General features: G+C 39.0%; 1 protein-coding gene across 3 annotated transcripts in view; it reads right to left on the minus strand.

Annotated features, from left to right (window-relative positions):
- LOC103186167 (spermatogenesis-associated protein 7) overlaps positions 1-18057 on the minus strand; it is a 46705-nt gene that overhangs the window by 18484 nt on the left and 10164 nt on the right. For 2 of the 3 annotated variants that reach the window (XM_007905029.2, XM_042332708.1), the window contains 5 exons: positions 16563-16610; positions 11692-11813; positions 8959-9506; positions 4886-4952; positions 3314-3384 (listed from right to left, as the gene is read on the minus strand). In XM_007905029.2, coding sequence (XP_007903220.2) covers positions 3314-3384; positions 4886-4952; positions 8959-9506; positions 11692-11813; positions 16563-16610 — 856 coding nt within the window. The remainder of the gene's footprint in view (positions 1-3313; positions 3385-4885; positions 4953-8958; positions 9507-11691; positions 11814-16562; positions 16611-18057) is intronic. The other variant, XM_007905030.2, reaches the window with a different exon arrangement.

The raw sequence follows: 18057 nt of genomic DNA on the forward strand, positions 1-18057 counted from the left end.
TATGTATTTATTCAGATACTTTATTCAGATACTTAAACATTTGATTTAACATTTAAAACATGAAGACCAGTCACTTATTCTGTCTAAAGAGTAGAGTTTTTATTGTGATGGATTTGCCATTGTTGTTTTATGTCTGTTCTGTGGTATAAATAGCAAAAATAATCAAAGTCACCATTGCGTTAATTCCTTGTTTTGTTAACATAAAATCTTTAGTAAATCTTCAGTTAGTGGTATAAGAAGAGATGAAATCATGTCTAAATGAGGCACCCCACCAATCTGTGAGATATCATTGTGACAGAAATTATATTTTTTCTTCCTGCTCTCCTTTCCCATTCATGCTCAGATATAATCCCATAAACATAAGCAACATTTCCAGTTCCCTTGTTCATGTGACCATCACAATTAGGTCATCATATTAGTCCTCCGCTCACACAGATAGCCAAGCCCAATTCTACCCCCTAACCAATTTCCACACATTTACCAGCAGATGATCAATGAGAATAGACTCCAACCTGATTTCCTTCCAATATTCCCCCCACTGCCCCCTGTCGTACTGAGTGACGCAGGTAAATTGCAGATCGAGATCAGCTAACTCAGTTCAGAGCAAAGAACAGGTGGAGGTATCTGAAGCATCATTTTGTACACAAAAAAAATCCTTTTAATCTGCTAATTTTAAAGATGTAATCTGACAGTTGTGGCATTTCTCATTTTACAATGAAATGACAAATGAGTTACGTAACCCTCACACTGCATTATTCAGATATTTAAAAAGACTTTACTCTGTTCAACATTTAAAACGTAATCTGAAGTTTTAGCCTGAAAATCTGGCTCAGAAAAAAAAAAATTCACTCCCCAGTTGAAACTAATCTTTTGGGCTTTTATATAATATGAGTAACTGCAATTGAACCGTATATCAGATGACAATAAATAGTAATTTTGGCCATGTTCACTATTGACTGTTTTAGCAGCACAGGAACATAATAGAGGTACGAATAGGCTACGAATAGGTACGTGGAGTCCTGTAGCTCCGTGGTTAGAGCGCTCACCTCGCAAGCGAGAGACCTGGGTTTGATTCCCGGGCAGGGCGAAACCTTGGGCAAGTTTCCTTACTTGAAGAACTTGACTAGCAGTCAAAGAGCTTGAAGAATCCTTTCGGCATCTTCTGAGTAAAGCATCGAACAAGGTGACTTGCAACAATTACTCCAGCAGACTGTTTCTGAATACTCTTTGAACCTCTGATACTACATACCATTCAGAGGAATGGGAGAAATTCCACTTGGGTCTAGATTTACTCTGCTTATCATTTCCGAGCATCTAGAATTTTGCAAATTCTTGAACATAGTCTTAATTTTGAACCTTTTTTCATAAATTCTTTTAAGAGCTATAAAAAAAAGCTTTAAAGTTGAGACTGAATTCAACAATTTATCAAATTCTGCACACTCTGAAATGTTAAAAAAACAGAATAAATTTTGACTTAAGTGGAATTTTCCCGTTTATATATTTCATATATATATGCTTTTACTCTACACCTCCCATCATCATCCTTGAAGAAAATAATAAGGAAGCAATTATTAATTTACTCCATAATAAATTCCTTTGAATTAACAAGTTTTGGTTTATATAAAGGAAAAGATTTCCATTATGAATAACTACTTTTCCCTACTTATTATTTTTTGTGGTTTTCCTGTTGTTTCCGCTTGTAAGTCCCTTAAGCAATGCTGACGAAAAACAAGATTCTGAATCTCAAGTAAAGTCTGGCTAAATTGTCTTATCTTCGTTGCTGAGGACAAAATACAACACAAATCGCAACTGAAAAAATATTGTCGCATTGCAACAAATGTATATGGCATTGTTTAAAAACATTTCAGTGCTATAATGCTATCCTGCTGTGAAGGCAGGTTGTTGATGTTGGTAAAGATGCATTTACTTCTGTATATGATTATGTGAATGTTGCTTGCCTGATCTAGTTGCTGCAGGATGATTAAAATACAGTACAATCAGACGGTTTACATCGAGATTCAAATCGATGGTTGGTATAAATAATTTAAATTGAGTCCTGTCGGAGAGTCTGGTTGTTAATATTCACAACTAATATCTCGCTGGTTTCTGCTGCACGGGATGACAGTGAAGGGAAAATATATTATTACCTCAATATCCTGTGACATGTCTGGGGATGTGGAAGGAGGAAGAGAGAGAGAGAGACAGAAAGCGATAGGTAGGACGTGCATGGAAACAAGGTTCTCGTGAACAAACACATTTAATAAAATCAGCAAATACATTTTATGTGATAAAACAGTAAATGTCCTAATGCGAGCACATCATCTTGAGCTTATATCTCCTATCCAAAATATCACATCATTGTTGCTGGCAATGAAAGCTGCATCTCTGTTGATGATTTTCGTGGAGAAAGAGGAATGGGACTAATTGGAAATCTCTTTATAGAGCTACAGGATTCTATAATTCTACAGCATAATGTCCCACTTTCCTGAGCCTTTTTATAGTGTATTTTAGGGGGGCATGGAAATCTAAGGTACAGCCCTCTTCACTCAAAGATTAGTAAAAATATTGATAATAATTTGGTCCCTCAACACACAACAGTTTATGAGACGCTGCTGTACGCAATTGGCTGCCACGTTTTACCCACAAAATATACAGTCCATTCACTTTACTGTTTATTCAGTGAAGCGCTTTGAAATGTCTGGAAGACATCATAAGATGCTGTATCAAATGGAAAGATTATTATGAAAGAACTCTACAGACCAAGTTAAATGTCAGCATTCGCTGGGGGACTAAGAAATATTTAATTACCCAGAGGAACAGGTAACCAAGAAGTGTGATTGAGGTCAAGACACTGGACTTGTTTGAAAAACAGCTCAATGCATTAAGGAGAGGATCCGAGAGAGGATTCTGTAATAATGAGATCAAGTGGGCCTTCTTCGTCTGACCCTTTTATGATCTTGTAAAAGAGCACAAACACACACACAACATTCACAAACATTTCAAAGAGGATAAAGAATATTCTTCAGATGTTATTAAAAAAAACTCTATTCCAAACATTTCCTTGTGTCGCAAGATAATGCAATTACATGATGTAATAATGTGGTTTCGTGATTAAACAGAATGGCAGCTTTTAAATGTGTAATTTGTTTTTGGAGTTCAGGCTATGCACAGTCTAAGTGTAGCATGAAAGTTTAAAAAAAAATACCTGAAGGGCAAACACGCAATTGTTTGACCAAATGCTAATGGAATTTCATTTTGATTTAAATTCATATTTTTTATCACACAATGCGCAGATGTAATGGAAATGCATTACCATGCTATCAGATCTGTTTTCACGGTGGTAGATTTACGTGGTTTTCTAAACCAACTTGTGGCTTTGAATTCCTGCATTTCCAACAAAAAAAAAGCATGAATCAATGTATACACCTTCAAACTTCCGACAATTTACTTTGTACAAAGGTGTCAGCCTGGCTCAGTTGGTAGCTCTCTCTGAGTGAAGATACATGAACTCACATAATCTCGGCTGACACCTCAATGCAGTGCTGAGTTGTTGCAGGAGCTGTAATTTGTTTGAGGTGTTAGAGAGGTCCTGTTTGCCTATTCAGGTGGATGTTAAAAAGAGAAGGGAGTTTTTTCTGGTGTCCTCTGGGACATGAAAAGGGTTATATCAAATGCAAGGATTCTTGTTTACATGATTGGCCATACTTTGCTTGAAAAGAACTTAAAATAAATCATAATGGTAAAAATTGCGCTTTTTTTGTTAAAAGATTAATTAGATATTTTATTTCTATTAGAGCTGTGGTCATTGGGTCCTAAAATTCCACACAGCTGCCCCTGAAATGGATTAGTTCCATTAAATCTATTTACAACTACCATTTTCAAAGTGTTGTTCAATCTTTTGGAAAAAAAATGCTTTGAAGTAGGCAGCTGAGTTAAATTTCCATTTACTCTAAACAAATTGGCTCTCTAATTTAAAATGTTCATTTAAAAGGCTTTTGAGTATCATGAACTGAAAAACAACAGATGAAAAACTGCAAGCTCGGGCTACGCACTTGATGCAATATATTTTGAAAGGGCAAAAACATTCTAATTAATCTTGCTTTTGCCAATCCACGTCAGCTTTATCATCTTTGGTTCATAAAAAGATTTTTAAAACAAACAAATGCTGGAAATCTGAATTGTCAGTAACTTACTGTAAAGATTCCATTACAAAATAACAGAAATGTCTCTCAGATTGACAAATTGGCTTGGAGAAATCTGAAGGCAGATCTTTGATATTTAAATCTAATTAAGGGGAACAATGTCAAAGTGTGTTTTCCTTTAATGTCATGGAAAATAACTTTTCTAACACTTTTCCTAACTTGGGCTGTTTGTGCCTCGTCCTGTTTGCCTGTTCAGGTGGATGTTGAAGATCCCGTTGTATCCCTACTTAAAGACAAGGGAGTTTTTTCTGGTGTCCTCCTGGACATGAAAGGGGCTATATCAAATGCAAGGATTCTTGTTTACGTGACACACTTTACTTGAAAAGAACTTAAAAGAAACCATGGCCAAGCTTTTGAATTCTACAACCCTCTCCTCTGGAAGTGCCTCCCTCTACATCTCCTTTCTACCCCCTTTCTACCTGTGTTTAAGGCTTGCCTGAAAAACTACCTGTTTGACTACACATATGGTCACCTTCCCCTTCTCTGCTTCTAGGCATCTGGCCTTCAGAGATTGACTTTGGTTATGAGAAAGTATTTAGAACATGACCAGTGCATACTTCATGGGCCGAATGGCCTGTTTCTGTGCTGTAATGTTCTGTGATTCTAATTTAATGAATAAATTATGTTACTTAACAAGTACAATCTTTAGAATAGAAACTAAATATTTAAACCTCAAGCAATACCTGCGTTTGATGCCATATCTCATAGTCTTTGTCCTGGTAACTGTAAAGAGAAGGAACTTCTGTCAATCTAAAAAGCAAAATACAAGTAATAGAAAGATATTTCATTTCCAACATAAATTCCCAAACTTAACATCATATTATGTCAGGTACGACCGGAAACCTTACGGGCTTTCAAAAATGCACTAATAGATGAATTAGCAACTTAATGAACCAGACTTGGGTACATTGGGTACTTTTTAAAAGTTATATTTAGTACGACTTAGTGACTTTCAAAAAGAAAGAAAACTAGAAATGAATAATGCTTTTGTCTTGTGAGGTATATCTCTGGTGTCACTTAGTAGTTTATTTTGCCTAAGACCACTGAGTCTCATTATATGAAGCCTCTCATTATTGTATATGTGCCAACATGATGCCTTTAATTGTTTTCTGTAGATTGCTTTGTATAATTAATTTGATATAACTCCTTATTACGTCGTCCAAAAAAGCAGGTCACAGGGTTTTTACTGTTAATGTATATGTAAGTGTAGTTCCCTGTATAAGTGAATTTGGCAGTTGATTTGCACACAATAATGTCCCACAAACAGCCATGATGTGAATAAACAATTATATCAGGGAGATTGATGGCCAGAATGCCAGAACAAATTCCCTTCTCTTTTTGAATAAGGCATAGAGATCTTTAACATCCACCCGAATAGTTAATGGAGACCTTGATTTAACATCTCATCCAAACTATGACAACTCAACAATGTAGTGCAGCGCAGCACTGCATTGGATTGTCACCTTAGACTATGAGCTTAAAGTTCTGATGTGGAGTTTGAACCTACCATTACTGGTGAAGGGCTTTGAGACTTCTGCCACGTGATAAAGTCCAAAATTTTTGAAAAACATTTTTATAAACCAAATGGATAACTTGACTGGTTTCACTAACTCCAGAGCATCGAGCAGCACATCCTTTATACACTGTACTGATATTGAACATATTACAGTATTATTTATAAAACAAGTATAAAGGATTTTCAGATTATATCAAACAGGAAAAGATTCCATGAAGAACGCGGACAGAGTATCAGTAGATATTTGCACCTGCAATCACACTCCTTATTATTAGGAGCGAGAGAGATTGAGACCTGAACTTAATTGAATTGAAACCACAAGTGCCATAAATTGGGTCATTCAAGATATCCTTGATTTATAGTGGAGTCCTGTAGCTCAGTGGTTAGAGCACTCGCTTTGCAAGTGAGAGACCTGAGTTCAATTCCAGGCAGAGGGCGAAACCTTGGGCAAGTTTCCTTACTCCACACAGAGCCTAATAATAATCCCTCCAAAACCAAAAACAATAATAAATTGGTCATTTTCAATCCACGACTGTTTGTGGGACATTGCTGTGCGCAATTGGCTGCCGCGTTCGCCCACAAATATACAGTCAATTCACTTTACAGTGTGTTCTGTGAAGCGCTTTGGGACGTCCTCCCGACGTGAAAAGCGCTATATCAAATGCAAGGATTATTATTATTATTATTATTATTATCCTTACAATGCCCAATTTTTGAATCTTCAAAGTACAGTATTAATGTAAATTTGTAAATTTAATTCACTCAACTACCTGTACAGTACTATTTACCTTTAATCCAGTGCCACTGTGATACCTTTTGATGGAAATTAATTCTAAGACCTTTTATTCTTTACATGAAATACCTCGCGCTAATGTGTAATTATTTTTGCATCAGTTGTTAAATCTTAAACTTTGAATTTCTTGGGGTTACATTTCCGCTGGTCAATAAAGTTACCCATTTGTCACTATGTGCTTGTAATGAGATTTTCCCAATTATGAGTGCCCTCTGGCGAGGGTCAGTAACTTTTATTGAAATTCATTCTACCTTTTGTACTTTGATCAAAGCTGTTTCTTAGCATTAACATGACATGGAAACCAGTTGGCTGAACAAAGTCTAGCACTACGATAATTTGAGTTTTAATTAGCTTTTTGTCTGACTTAAATTACTTGTAGCAAAGGGATTTTTCTAGTCTGTTTTCTCAATTTGAGAATTTTTTTGTTTACGTGCTAAATGCTATTCTGCTCCATTCACTAAACTTAGCAAATGTTTCACTGTGATCTTACAAATAACTGTAATATTACTTTAGACATGGATTTAATTTTACATTTTCAGAAACTTATTTACAATTTCATTCCTGTTCTTTATATAATCCATTTTAACAAATGTTCTGATTTCAGCCTCTGTTTACCTAGCAGTAAGTAGGAAACCGGTAGTTAGTCCATTGGTGGATCGATTTCCGGGGGTAATATCATAGAATCATAGAATTGTGTAGCACAAAAAGAGGCCATTCGGCCCATCGAGTCTGTGCGGCTCTTTGAAAAGAGCAATTAATGTCAATCCCACTCCCCAGCCCTCTCCCCAAACCCTGCAAACCTGTCCTCCTCAAATACCCGTCCATTTTTTAAAAGTAGTTACCGAATTGGCCTCGACCGCCCTTTCAGGCAATGCGTTCCAGATTCAAACAACTCGCTGCGTGAAAAAAAATATTTTCACCTCCCCTCGGCTTCTTTTAGAGACTATTTTAAATCTGTGACCTCGAGTCACTGACACACCCACCAGTGGAAACAGTTTTTCCCTTTCTAACTACCTTTAAAAAAATCTGGTCAGTCAATCCACAACTGTTTGTGGGGACGCCTGTGTGCAATTGGCTGCCGTGTTTTGCCCACAAATAAACAGTCAATTTACTTTACAGTATATTCTGTGACGTGATTTGAGACGTCTCGCTCATCTCAAAGCACTCTGGGATGCGACCCCGCGTGAAGGGTGCTATATAAATGCAAGTTGTTGTTGTCTCAGTCACGTGATAAGGTGCTATATTAAATGCAAGGATTATTATATTTCATTATTTGCTATGTAGAGAAAACAGCTTGTAATAACCTGCAAAGTCTCTGACAAATTATTATTACAGAAGTGTGATTTTCAGCTTTATCTACTGATATACACTTTGCTGCGTGCATATTGGTTTTGCTAACTTTCTGTCAGGGAAGAGTAGACAGAAGCCAAATTAGATAATGAGTCCTGAAATTTAAATGGGTTTATGTCGAGAGATAAAATTAAATGTGTGCTGATTTGCTGTATGATGGCATTAGCAAGACACATATTATCGAGGTTATCAGCACAATAGTAGCAATAAGACTTATCAAAATTCTACTTTCTGATCTATCTGCTGACATGTGGATGAGATCACTGCAAGCAAATACTGCATGGACCATAGGCATATATTGATTGTGTTCTATTGAAAGTCTTCAGCTGGGATATCTGCAGTTTGGATTACTGTTTCTCTTTCTGCACCATTGAATCGAATAAGCATAACTCAGCTCACCTAATTCCACCTTATATAAAACCACGTAGAGATGACAACAAAAAACTACAGTAGCTGGGATTTACAGAACAAGCACGATTCAGTAACATGGGTACAGGAGGAGGCCATTCAGCCCTTGGGGTCTGTTCCTTAATTTATTAAATTATGGCTGATCTGTTCCTTAACTAATCCTTTCAATTCCAATTTTCCTCTTTCTCCCCATATCCCTTAATCCCCTGACCTACCAACAATCTATCAACCTCACTCTTGAAGGTGTGGATGGATCCAGCTGAAGGTGTGATCCATCCACACCTTTCATTCCAATTACTTATGCCTCAATGCTAAATTTCCTTTATTTTTTAAAAATGCTTTGTTTATTCTGCGGAAGCAATATTGTTTTCAGCAATAGAGTGCTACGATATTCTGCTTACCTCACAAACCAGTCATACTGTGTGAGGAGGTGCACATTAGAGCCAACGAGAAAGATTGGATAGTGACCTCCATTATTACTACTGTTGTGTATCTGCTGGCAAATTGGTATGGGATATGGGGAAAAGACAGGCAAATGGGACTCTTTAAAAGAGTCAACACAAACACGATGAAGCCATTTTTTTTAAATAGGGCTATAATTTTCAGTAGAAAGCATGATTACGGAATCTTTATCCTGGAGTATTCATTTACACGTCCTCTAACTTCATACTTCTTCAAGAAATACGTACCTGCCGATGCCAGTTGCAGCGTTCTTCCCTTTGTTCGTCATGGGCAGTTCTGACGAGACCTTCTCCTTTTTGGGCGCTGTGTAAAACCTGTACTTAGAAAGAAATGACTTGGCTGTTTTCTTCAAGATTCTTGGAGTGAAGGGCTGGCTTTCTTCCGTAAAGCATTCAGCATGTTTATCAAGAATATCTCCATTAAATGTTTTCTTCTGAGGATCTTGAAAAGGTTTGTTCATCAGACGTTGGTCTACAGAGGGTACTGGGTGGCTGAATGGAGTCACTAGTCTCCTGAGGCTGCTTGTTTTGTACTGTGTACGGAGTGGTGGAGCACAGTGAAGAATATCCTGCACAACATCTCTGGCAATCGCAGCAGCTGAGGGAAATGGCAAGGGACTTCTGCAAGGAGACAGACTAAAAGAAGTTTCCTTTTTTGGGCCCAGAAACTCTGCACTTGTTTGCTTTGGTGGCACATTATGGCCCGAGGTACTGGGTGATGTTTCTCGATTAGAGACCGTTCTATTCACAAAAGACATCTCTTTTGCAGAAAAATTCTACGAGAGGTGAAAGGAAAATGGATGAGAAGAAATTAAGTGAAAAGGAGCGAATTGAATCTTGGTTAAACTCTTACCTTGTACAGTTAATTCAATCCATTTTTTTTAAAAAAAGCATTCAATGGTTATCTATTAAAAATGCAAATATTATTGCTGGAAACTTTATTATTTCTGACAGCAACAGAGCTGAAGCCCAGATTTATAGGGATGAGTTATGAGGAATAAAAGAGTGAGGTTTAAAATGAAAAGACTCAGAGGCAACCAAATATATACTGTAGATATAACAACAACAATTTGTATAGCGGCCTTCACACGGGTCCATGTCAAAGAGCACTGCATATGTAAGTGTGTGTGTGTGTGAGGGGATGGGTGTGTGTGCGCGTGCGGGGTGTGCGCGCGTGCGGGGGTGGTGTGCGGGGGTGGTGTGCGTGTGTATTTGGGGGTGTGTGTGTATATTATGTGCACATATATCAAAAAGTGAACCCAGAAAGATACTTTCAAATAAGCAGCAGGACATGAGAACACAGGGTCAGGATTGCGAAGGACAAATCAATACATTTTTATACCAACAGTTTTTTTACATTAACAGCTGTACCGGGTGTCAGGAATGGCGGAAGACTCCAAGACATAACTTAATTCAAAAAGCAGCTTGCTGTTATTATAGGAAAACAACATGGTTAGGTGTTCTGGAAGGATAAGGTCAAATGGACCAAAGGGCTTTCTTCATCTGAAGTTTCTTGTGATCCATGAATTACCACTTAATATTCCAAATATGGAGTCATGTGGCTCAGTGGTTAGAGCACTTGCCTCGCAAGCGAGAGACCTAGATTTGATTCCTGGACAGGGCAGAAATATTGGGCAAGTTTCCTTACTCCACACTCCTCTGTTTACCCAGCAGTAACAACAACAACTTGGATTTATATAACGCCCTCCAACCGGACAGCGTCTCAGAGCTTCACAGTAGCGGATCCCGGGGCCGAGCTCGGGGGAGGGGGAGGAAGGTGACCAAAGGCGCAGTCGAAAAGAAAGGTCTTCAGCAGAGACCTGAAAATGGGAAGAGAGGGGGCGAGGGAAGGGAGTGAGGAAGGCAGTTCCAGAGCCTTGGGGCATAGTGGCTGAAGGCACGGCCGCCAAGGGTGGAGCGGAGGACTCGAGGGACGAGGAGGAAGCCAGACCCGGAGGAACAAAGGCAACGGGTACTGTTGTGAGTAGAGAGGAGGTCAGAGAGGTCGGGGGGTGCAGAGGAGTGGAAGGATTTGAAGACAAACATGAGGATCTTGAAGTCAATCCTCTCTGGGACAGGAGCCAGTGCAGTCTGGCAAGGACTGGGGGGATCGGGGAGCGGAGTTTCGTGCGGGTGAAAATGCGGGCAGCAGAGTTTTGAATGGTTTGGAGTGTATGGATGGTATTGGAGGGGAGACCGGTGAGGAGGGCGTTAGAGTGGTCCAGCCGAGAGGTGACAAAGGTATGGACCAGGGTTTCAGCGGCTTTTGGGGAGGGGTATTGGCGGAGACAGGCGATGCGTCGGAGGTGGAAGAAAGCGGTGCAGGTGAGGGACCGGATGTGGGGGAGGAAGGATAATTGGGGGTCGAATCTGATGCCTAGGTTGCGTACGGGAAGTAGGAACCCGGTTGTTAGTGGATTGGTGGATCGCTTTTCCGGGGGTAACGGAACACTGTCTCGTTTCGCCCACAAAATATACAGTCAATTCACTTTACAGTATATTCTGTGTAGCAATTTGAGAAGTCTCGAAGATGTGAGAAGGCGCTATATCAAATGCAAGGATTATTATATACTCAGTGTGCAGGAAGTGACATTGCCCCAGGCACTGGTTATTTTTTTCACAATGAAAATATTTGGACGGTGCAATTTAGATTTTCAGGTAAGAAATTGTTGGGGTCCACAACCCAATCATGTTATAAGTGTGTTGTTTAACAGGGGTATCCTTTGGTAGCAAAAATGTCTCGCGCACTATCTGATCCAGAGGTAGGAGTGGTACCAACTGAGCCAGGCTGAACCACACATATTTGCGTGGGAAATCACATATATATCATGATGCCCCACGAGACCTCAGCTCTGAACCGATATCACCTCTCAGCCAAGTCCTCACTATTTAGATTGTTTTTTTCCTGATGAGAGTTTTTTTTTAACAGTGGATCAAAGTCATGAATTAAGGTTTACTTACTATTCCTGTTTTTGGAGAGAGTGACATGTGATTGATTGGGGATGTGGAACGAAGGTGAAGAATTTCCTTCTGATACATCCTTACTGCTATTTTAAGCTTCTCCCTTTTTTGCTGATCTTTATCTGTGAAATAAGAAAAGAAGTTAGAGGAATATGGTAGGGAAGGAGAATATTTTCCTTTTGAACAACCCTGATTTATGATTTGCTTTACTATAACAGACTTGGGCTTTCACAATGTTAAGTGCAAATGAATTTTAGATGGGTTTGCAGCAGTAACCAGGCACAATTAATACCATTTCAATTGGAAATCATTTTTGTGATAGTCAGTAAATTGAACCTTCTTGTAGCTAGATTTCTCCTTATCAGCTTCCAGACTTGTTCAAAATTCATTCCTGAACACAACTGCAGTACACCTTTTTCTGGGGTGGTCTGGTCTTGGTTCTCTGAACATATATTACCCTTTAGTCCTCAGATAATCTTATTCAAGCTGCAAATTGTAAACATACATATTTTAACTAGTATTTCAGATCTTATGCCTGTGTGTTAGAAGAGGTGTAAAAAGTCATAAAGGCTGAATAATCACAGTATAAATGCCAATAAAACACCACCATTCTTAGGATAAATGGATCCACTCCCTAATAATTGGCTCAAATAGCTTTAATTCATCTGCCAAATTATGTGATATAAATTCTACTTATTACTAAGAATGCCTAAAGGAACATAGATACCAAGATACAAAGAGTGTTACTTTCTGACTGGGATTAGCTCAGCATATCAACTATCAACACTTGGAAGATAACCTACTGAGTACAAGTGCAGATTTAGCACAGAATGTACTTACATATTGTTTATTTCGCAAAATATTAGTAGACGCAGCAGTACAGACATTCTGTTTAAAAATCTACAGGGATTGTTCATACAGGAGAACATTCTTTTGAGCTGCTCATCATGATACATAGTGAATTCAATTCTTTCTGACTAGATGTCAGCCTGGCCCAGTGTCAGAGAAATGAGTTTTGAGCAACAATTTGACGAGCTAGGGCTCTTCGGTATTGAGAGGGAATGTCTCAGAGGAGATCTTATAGAGATGTATAACATTTTAAATGGGATTGAAATCCGGAAAAATACTTTAGGGTGCACCAAGACAGAAGAACACGAGGGAATAGGTTTAGATTTGCGAAGGGCAACTTTAGGCAGATACCAGAAGGTTTTTCTTTGCCAAGAGGGTAATCAATGACTGGAACAGGTTGTCAGGAAGGGTGGCTGAGGTCAGGACAGAGGGGCATTTAAAAAACAGCTTGATGCTGTGATGGGAGGACTGTATAAAGACAGGGTCAGACACCAGGGAGGGGTAGGTCCATTTATGCAATGACGTGTGTTTTCTGGCCATAACAGCATAATAATAATAATAATCCTTGCATTTGATATAGCCTCACATCGGGAGGACGTCCCAAAGCGCTTCACAGAACACACTGTAAAATGAATTGACTGTATATTTGTGGGCGAACGCGGCAGCCAATTGCGCACAGCAATGTCCCACAAACGGTCGTAGTTTGAAAATGACCAATTTATTATTGTTTTTGGTTTTGGAGGGATTATTATTAGGCTCTGTGTGGAGTAAGGAAACTTGCCCAAGGTTCGCCCTCTGTCTGGAATTGAACTCAGGTCTCTCGCTTGCAAAGCCGAGTGCTCTAACCACGGAGCTACAGGACTCCATGGGCAGTAAGTACACCTGACTGCGGCTCACACTAACAGGCAGACTCAACTAATAAAAAAATTATTGATGACGTGAAGTGGGAATATCTTATGGCCTTGGTCAAGGAATAGTAATTTGTTCCTTGTGCTTATTAGCACCAAATGATTGATTACAGGCTATAATTAATTGCATATTGTGTCAGGGAAAGGGAAAAACAGTGCCAATAATAATTTATGTCTGACTGAAAACCAACCTGACATCAAGGGAATAGAGAACATAGTGTACTGATTGTCATGTGGTAAATACAATGAGCCTGGTAACAGGGACTATAGTTACACAACAAGCAACAGTCAGCCACAGAAATAAACCGTTTCAGCCTTTGACATTTAGTAACAGCAAAAGTCAACCATAAGGGTTTGAACACTTCCAGATAACATTAACTGTGATGCAAAATAGTCAATTCACTTTACAATATATTCTGGAAGTGCTTTGTGATGTCTCAATAACGTGAAAAGGCGCTATACTAAGCACAAGGATTTATTTATTAATTATCAGACACTGTTGGCTGGAAAAATCTTATGTGAATATAATATTAATTTAGGTATTAATTTAGGTATTCCTAGTGTGATGACATTATTTATACCATCTTCTTAGTATGATGAGATTATTTATGACAGCACATATTAAGGAACGTAACAGGGTTTCATAGAAAAAAGACTATCCGGTGAGGACACTTGTTAAAAAGCAGCAGTATTGTCAGCTGTCGCTTTTCTTTTTTCCATCCCTGACATTTTCCTCCAATTTCTTCCTCGTCTACCTCTAAGTAATGAATGTGAATTGGTAATTGACAAAAGGAAAGGAATCAGCAGGACTCTTCTAAAGTCATCACTTTACTTTGCAGTAAGTAGGAACCTGGTTGTTAATCAATTGGTGGATCACTTTTCCAAGGGTAATAATCCGTTCAAAAAAAAATAATAATGATAATTTGATCACATAATCCACAACTGTTTTTGAGACACTGCTGCTGTATTTTGCCCGCAAAATATACAGTCAATTCACGTTACAGTATACCTTGTGAAGCGCTTTGAGACATCTCGAACACTTGATAAGGCGCTATATCAAATGCGAGGATTAAATGCAAGGATTATTATTATTCTTGATTCAAGTTGCTTTCAAGCACCCCGCAGGCCATCTGGCATGAAAGTCACTATATAAATGTAAGTTGTTGTTCTTTTTCTTAAGGGGAGTCCTTTGAGGGTGACATCAGCCACTCTTCCTTCTGGGTACCACATTCCAGCTGTTGATTATCCTCTGTGCAAAGGAATATTCCCAGGTCTTTTTTATGCCCTAAACTTGTCCTTCACAACCCTCAACCTGTGCCTCAGGTGTAAATGTTGGGACTGACCGCCTTGGTCCTGATACACAAAAACAAACCATTCAGGACAGAAGAGTCCTAGCCAATCCAGAAATACCTCACGGCTCATGGACCTAGTTTGGGGCATTGTGGCTGAATGCATGGCCGCCAATGGTGGAACGGAGGGGACAAGGATGAACAGGAGACCGGAGCCAGAACGGAGGCAGCGGTTGGGGTGTAAGGTAGGGAGATGTCAGGGCATGAAGGGATTTGGAAACGAGAGAGAGGATCTTGAAATCGATCCATTCGGCAATAAGGAGCCAGTGGAGCCCAGAACAAAATTAACTATATAAGATTGGCCCCTTTTCATGTTGTGTTGGCACTCATTTAATAGATTATTTTCCTGTGGATTCTGTTATTCTTCCAATTCCTAAGGACATACAAATGGGACTGTCGTTGCCAGGTATTGCTCTCTGAGCCTTTCTGAAAATTAGAACCAGACTTGCTTGGTTCCAGTCTGTCAGAACCACTCCAGTGCTCATTGATTCTCTCAAATTGAACATCAAATTGCTTCACAAATCGACACCACAGACATACACATGTGTCTGCACTACTGAGGACTAATGCAGACTTCCCATTCTCCTGAACAGCCTCCAACCAGGAAACAGATACATATCCTGACCCTAACTCCTCCATGTAACAGATATTGCACAAAATATACAAGTCTAATCATCACCGTATTGCAGACAGCCAGACACCCTCCAGTTGAAAAACTAGTGTTTAAAAAAATTATTCTGATAAATTGAACCATTGTTTTTTTTAAGAATACTTTTATTCTTTTGTACATCTGCAGATGAGAACAGTTTGTTGAGCACTTAATATGATAACAAAACAGAATAGAAACATATTTTGTTCTGTTTATCTGCATTAAACAACCAGGATAACTTGAATATTTTGAAAACATGCAAATTGGACACAGTTCATGTATTTGTGCATTTATCTAAAATTTGACTATTCAGGTTCCTTGTACGCTTTATTGTGACTCTTTGAAAGAGCTATTCATTCATCCTATTTATTTGCCTTTTCCCCTTAAGTCTTAAATTCCAACAAAGTACTTGGCTAACACTAAGCAGTCACTATGTAAATAATCTCTTTTGTGAAGCGCTTTGAAAGATTCCCATAATGATAATAATAATAATCCTAGCATTTGATTTAGCGGCTTATCGCGTCATTGAGAAGTCTCAAAACGATTCACAGAATATGTTGTAAAGCGAATGCTGCAATATGCGACTGTGTATTTGTTGGGCAAAACGTGATAGCCAGCAGTATCCCACAAACAGTTGTGGATTATTACCTCCGCCAATCGACTACGAAAGTGATCCACCAGTCGACTAACAACCGGGTTCCTACTTACTTTACAGTGTGTTCTGTGAAGCGCTTTGGGACGTCCTCCCGACGTGAAAAGCGCTATATCAAATGCAAGGATTATTATTATTATTATTATTACTGTTAGGTAAGCTGAGGCATGTGGAGAAAGGAAACTTGCCTAAGGATCTTCCCTGCCCTGAAATCGAACCCGGGTATCTCTCGCTTGCGAGGTGAGAGCGCTAAACACTACGCAATGGGATGTGATAAAGTAACGTAAAAATATAAATTTCTAAGTTCTTTTCTGCATGGCATTGGGTTTTAATTAATGATTAATGACCTGAACTAGCACCATGCTGTATGAATTAAGCGTGATGTAGCCACAAATGAGTTTTAGTGTAATTAGAATGACTAATACAATTTAAGACAGCTCATAAAAATAAAAATAACTACTTACACTTAATGCTGGCAGACATGCTTTCTGGTTCAGAAGAATCAACAGCAGCTGAAATATACCCAAACAAAATGAAAATAGTGGATACTATGCTTCAGTAACAACACCATGTCATATATTTCCCTGCAGCGATAAATGACCATATGAAAAATAAAATGAAACACAAATATACCATACAGCAACAATGACCCTAACCTTTGGAACTCCTTCCCTATACCATTCCAGCTCACCCCCCACTCCCACCTCTCTATCCATCCTTAAATCCTGCCTAAAAACCTAGCTCTTCAATCCCACCTATAATCAGCTCCTTCTTCTTTTCTCTGCTTTTACCTGACCCTGTCTCTGTCAAGCTCTCTGACAAGTTTTTCTTCGTGAAGGGCCCTATACAAATGGGAGCTGTATTTGTTGAAATATGCCTCAAGTGCAATTCTAGGCACAAGAATTAACGGTGACGTTTTCTACACAGTGCATCTGAAATTATTGCAGCAGTTTACACTCAATAATTCTAACCATATTCTCTGATTTTGTTTTGCCAATTTTCTCCCCTCTTTTTTGTTGGGGGTCATGGTTCAATAGGCAACGCCGGCCCTCTATTATCCCCTCCAATTCTTCACATAACCCTCAAAGAGATATTTGGGAGAGATTTACAGATGAGCCTGATCCGATTCTCAACCTAACGTCAGAACAGCCCGGGGCATCTGATGGGCATATGAACAAGGCAGAATACATCTGATAGATGCCTATTCATAAAAGGGGTGCCCTGAATTCTGTGCAACTGAAGCAGTGTTGTTGAATTTACCCCACTTAATGCTAACAAATTATAGGGAATGTATTGTTGACACTGTATATACTGTATATATATGGTATGGTAGTTAGTACCATTGTCAGAAGCAATAACAGCAATCTCTCAAAGCTTTTCAACATCAACACATTTAATTTGTATACTGCCTTTCATGTCGGGAGGACGTCCCAAGGCACTGAATTTGAAATGTATCATTCGGTTGAATGTTTGGGCAGGATTTGGAAACATTAGGGTTTCTGGATACAAAGAGAGATATCTTTCAACAACATTCATATCCACTCCAACCCATTAACAAATCTGCAACATTTGTATACCAAATCTTTGCTAAATAACACAGATCCTCATAGCCACGATTCTGTTGGTTAGTAACATATAACCTTAAATATTTAGAGTTCAGAGTTTTATTATGCAATACAAATACAATACAGTTTACTTTTATATAACACCTTTCAGGTTGAGAGGATGTCTCAGAGCTACTGGTTGAGCACCAGAGTTGGGTTAGGAGATCTTGGTTGTTGAAGAGGGTGGCAGGGGGGAGATGACTGAAAGTGCGGTCAAAAGAGGTAAGTCTTGAGACGGGAGGGGGCGGGTTGGAGGGGCTCTGGGATGGAGTTCCAGAGGATGGGAAGATAAGGTGGGGGAGATCAAGCAGGTGATTCTCGCTGAGAACAGAGAGCAGCCAGGTCAGTAGAGTTG

This window comes from Callorhinchus milii, unplaced genomic scaffold (genome assembly GCF_018977255.1).
Source record: "Callorhinchus milii isolate IMCB2004 unplaced genomic scaffold, IMCB_Cmil_1.0 Scaffold3, whole genome shotgun sequence".
Taxonomy (NCBI): Eukaryota; Metazoa; Chordata; class Chondrichthyes; order Chimaeriformes; family Callorhinchidae; genus Callorhinchus; species Callorhinchus milii.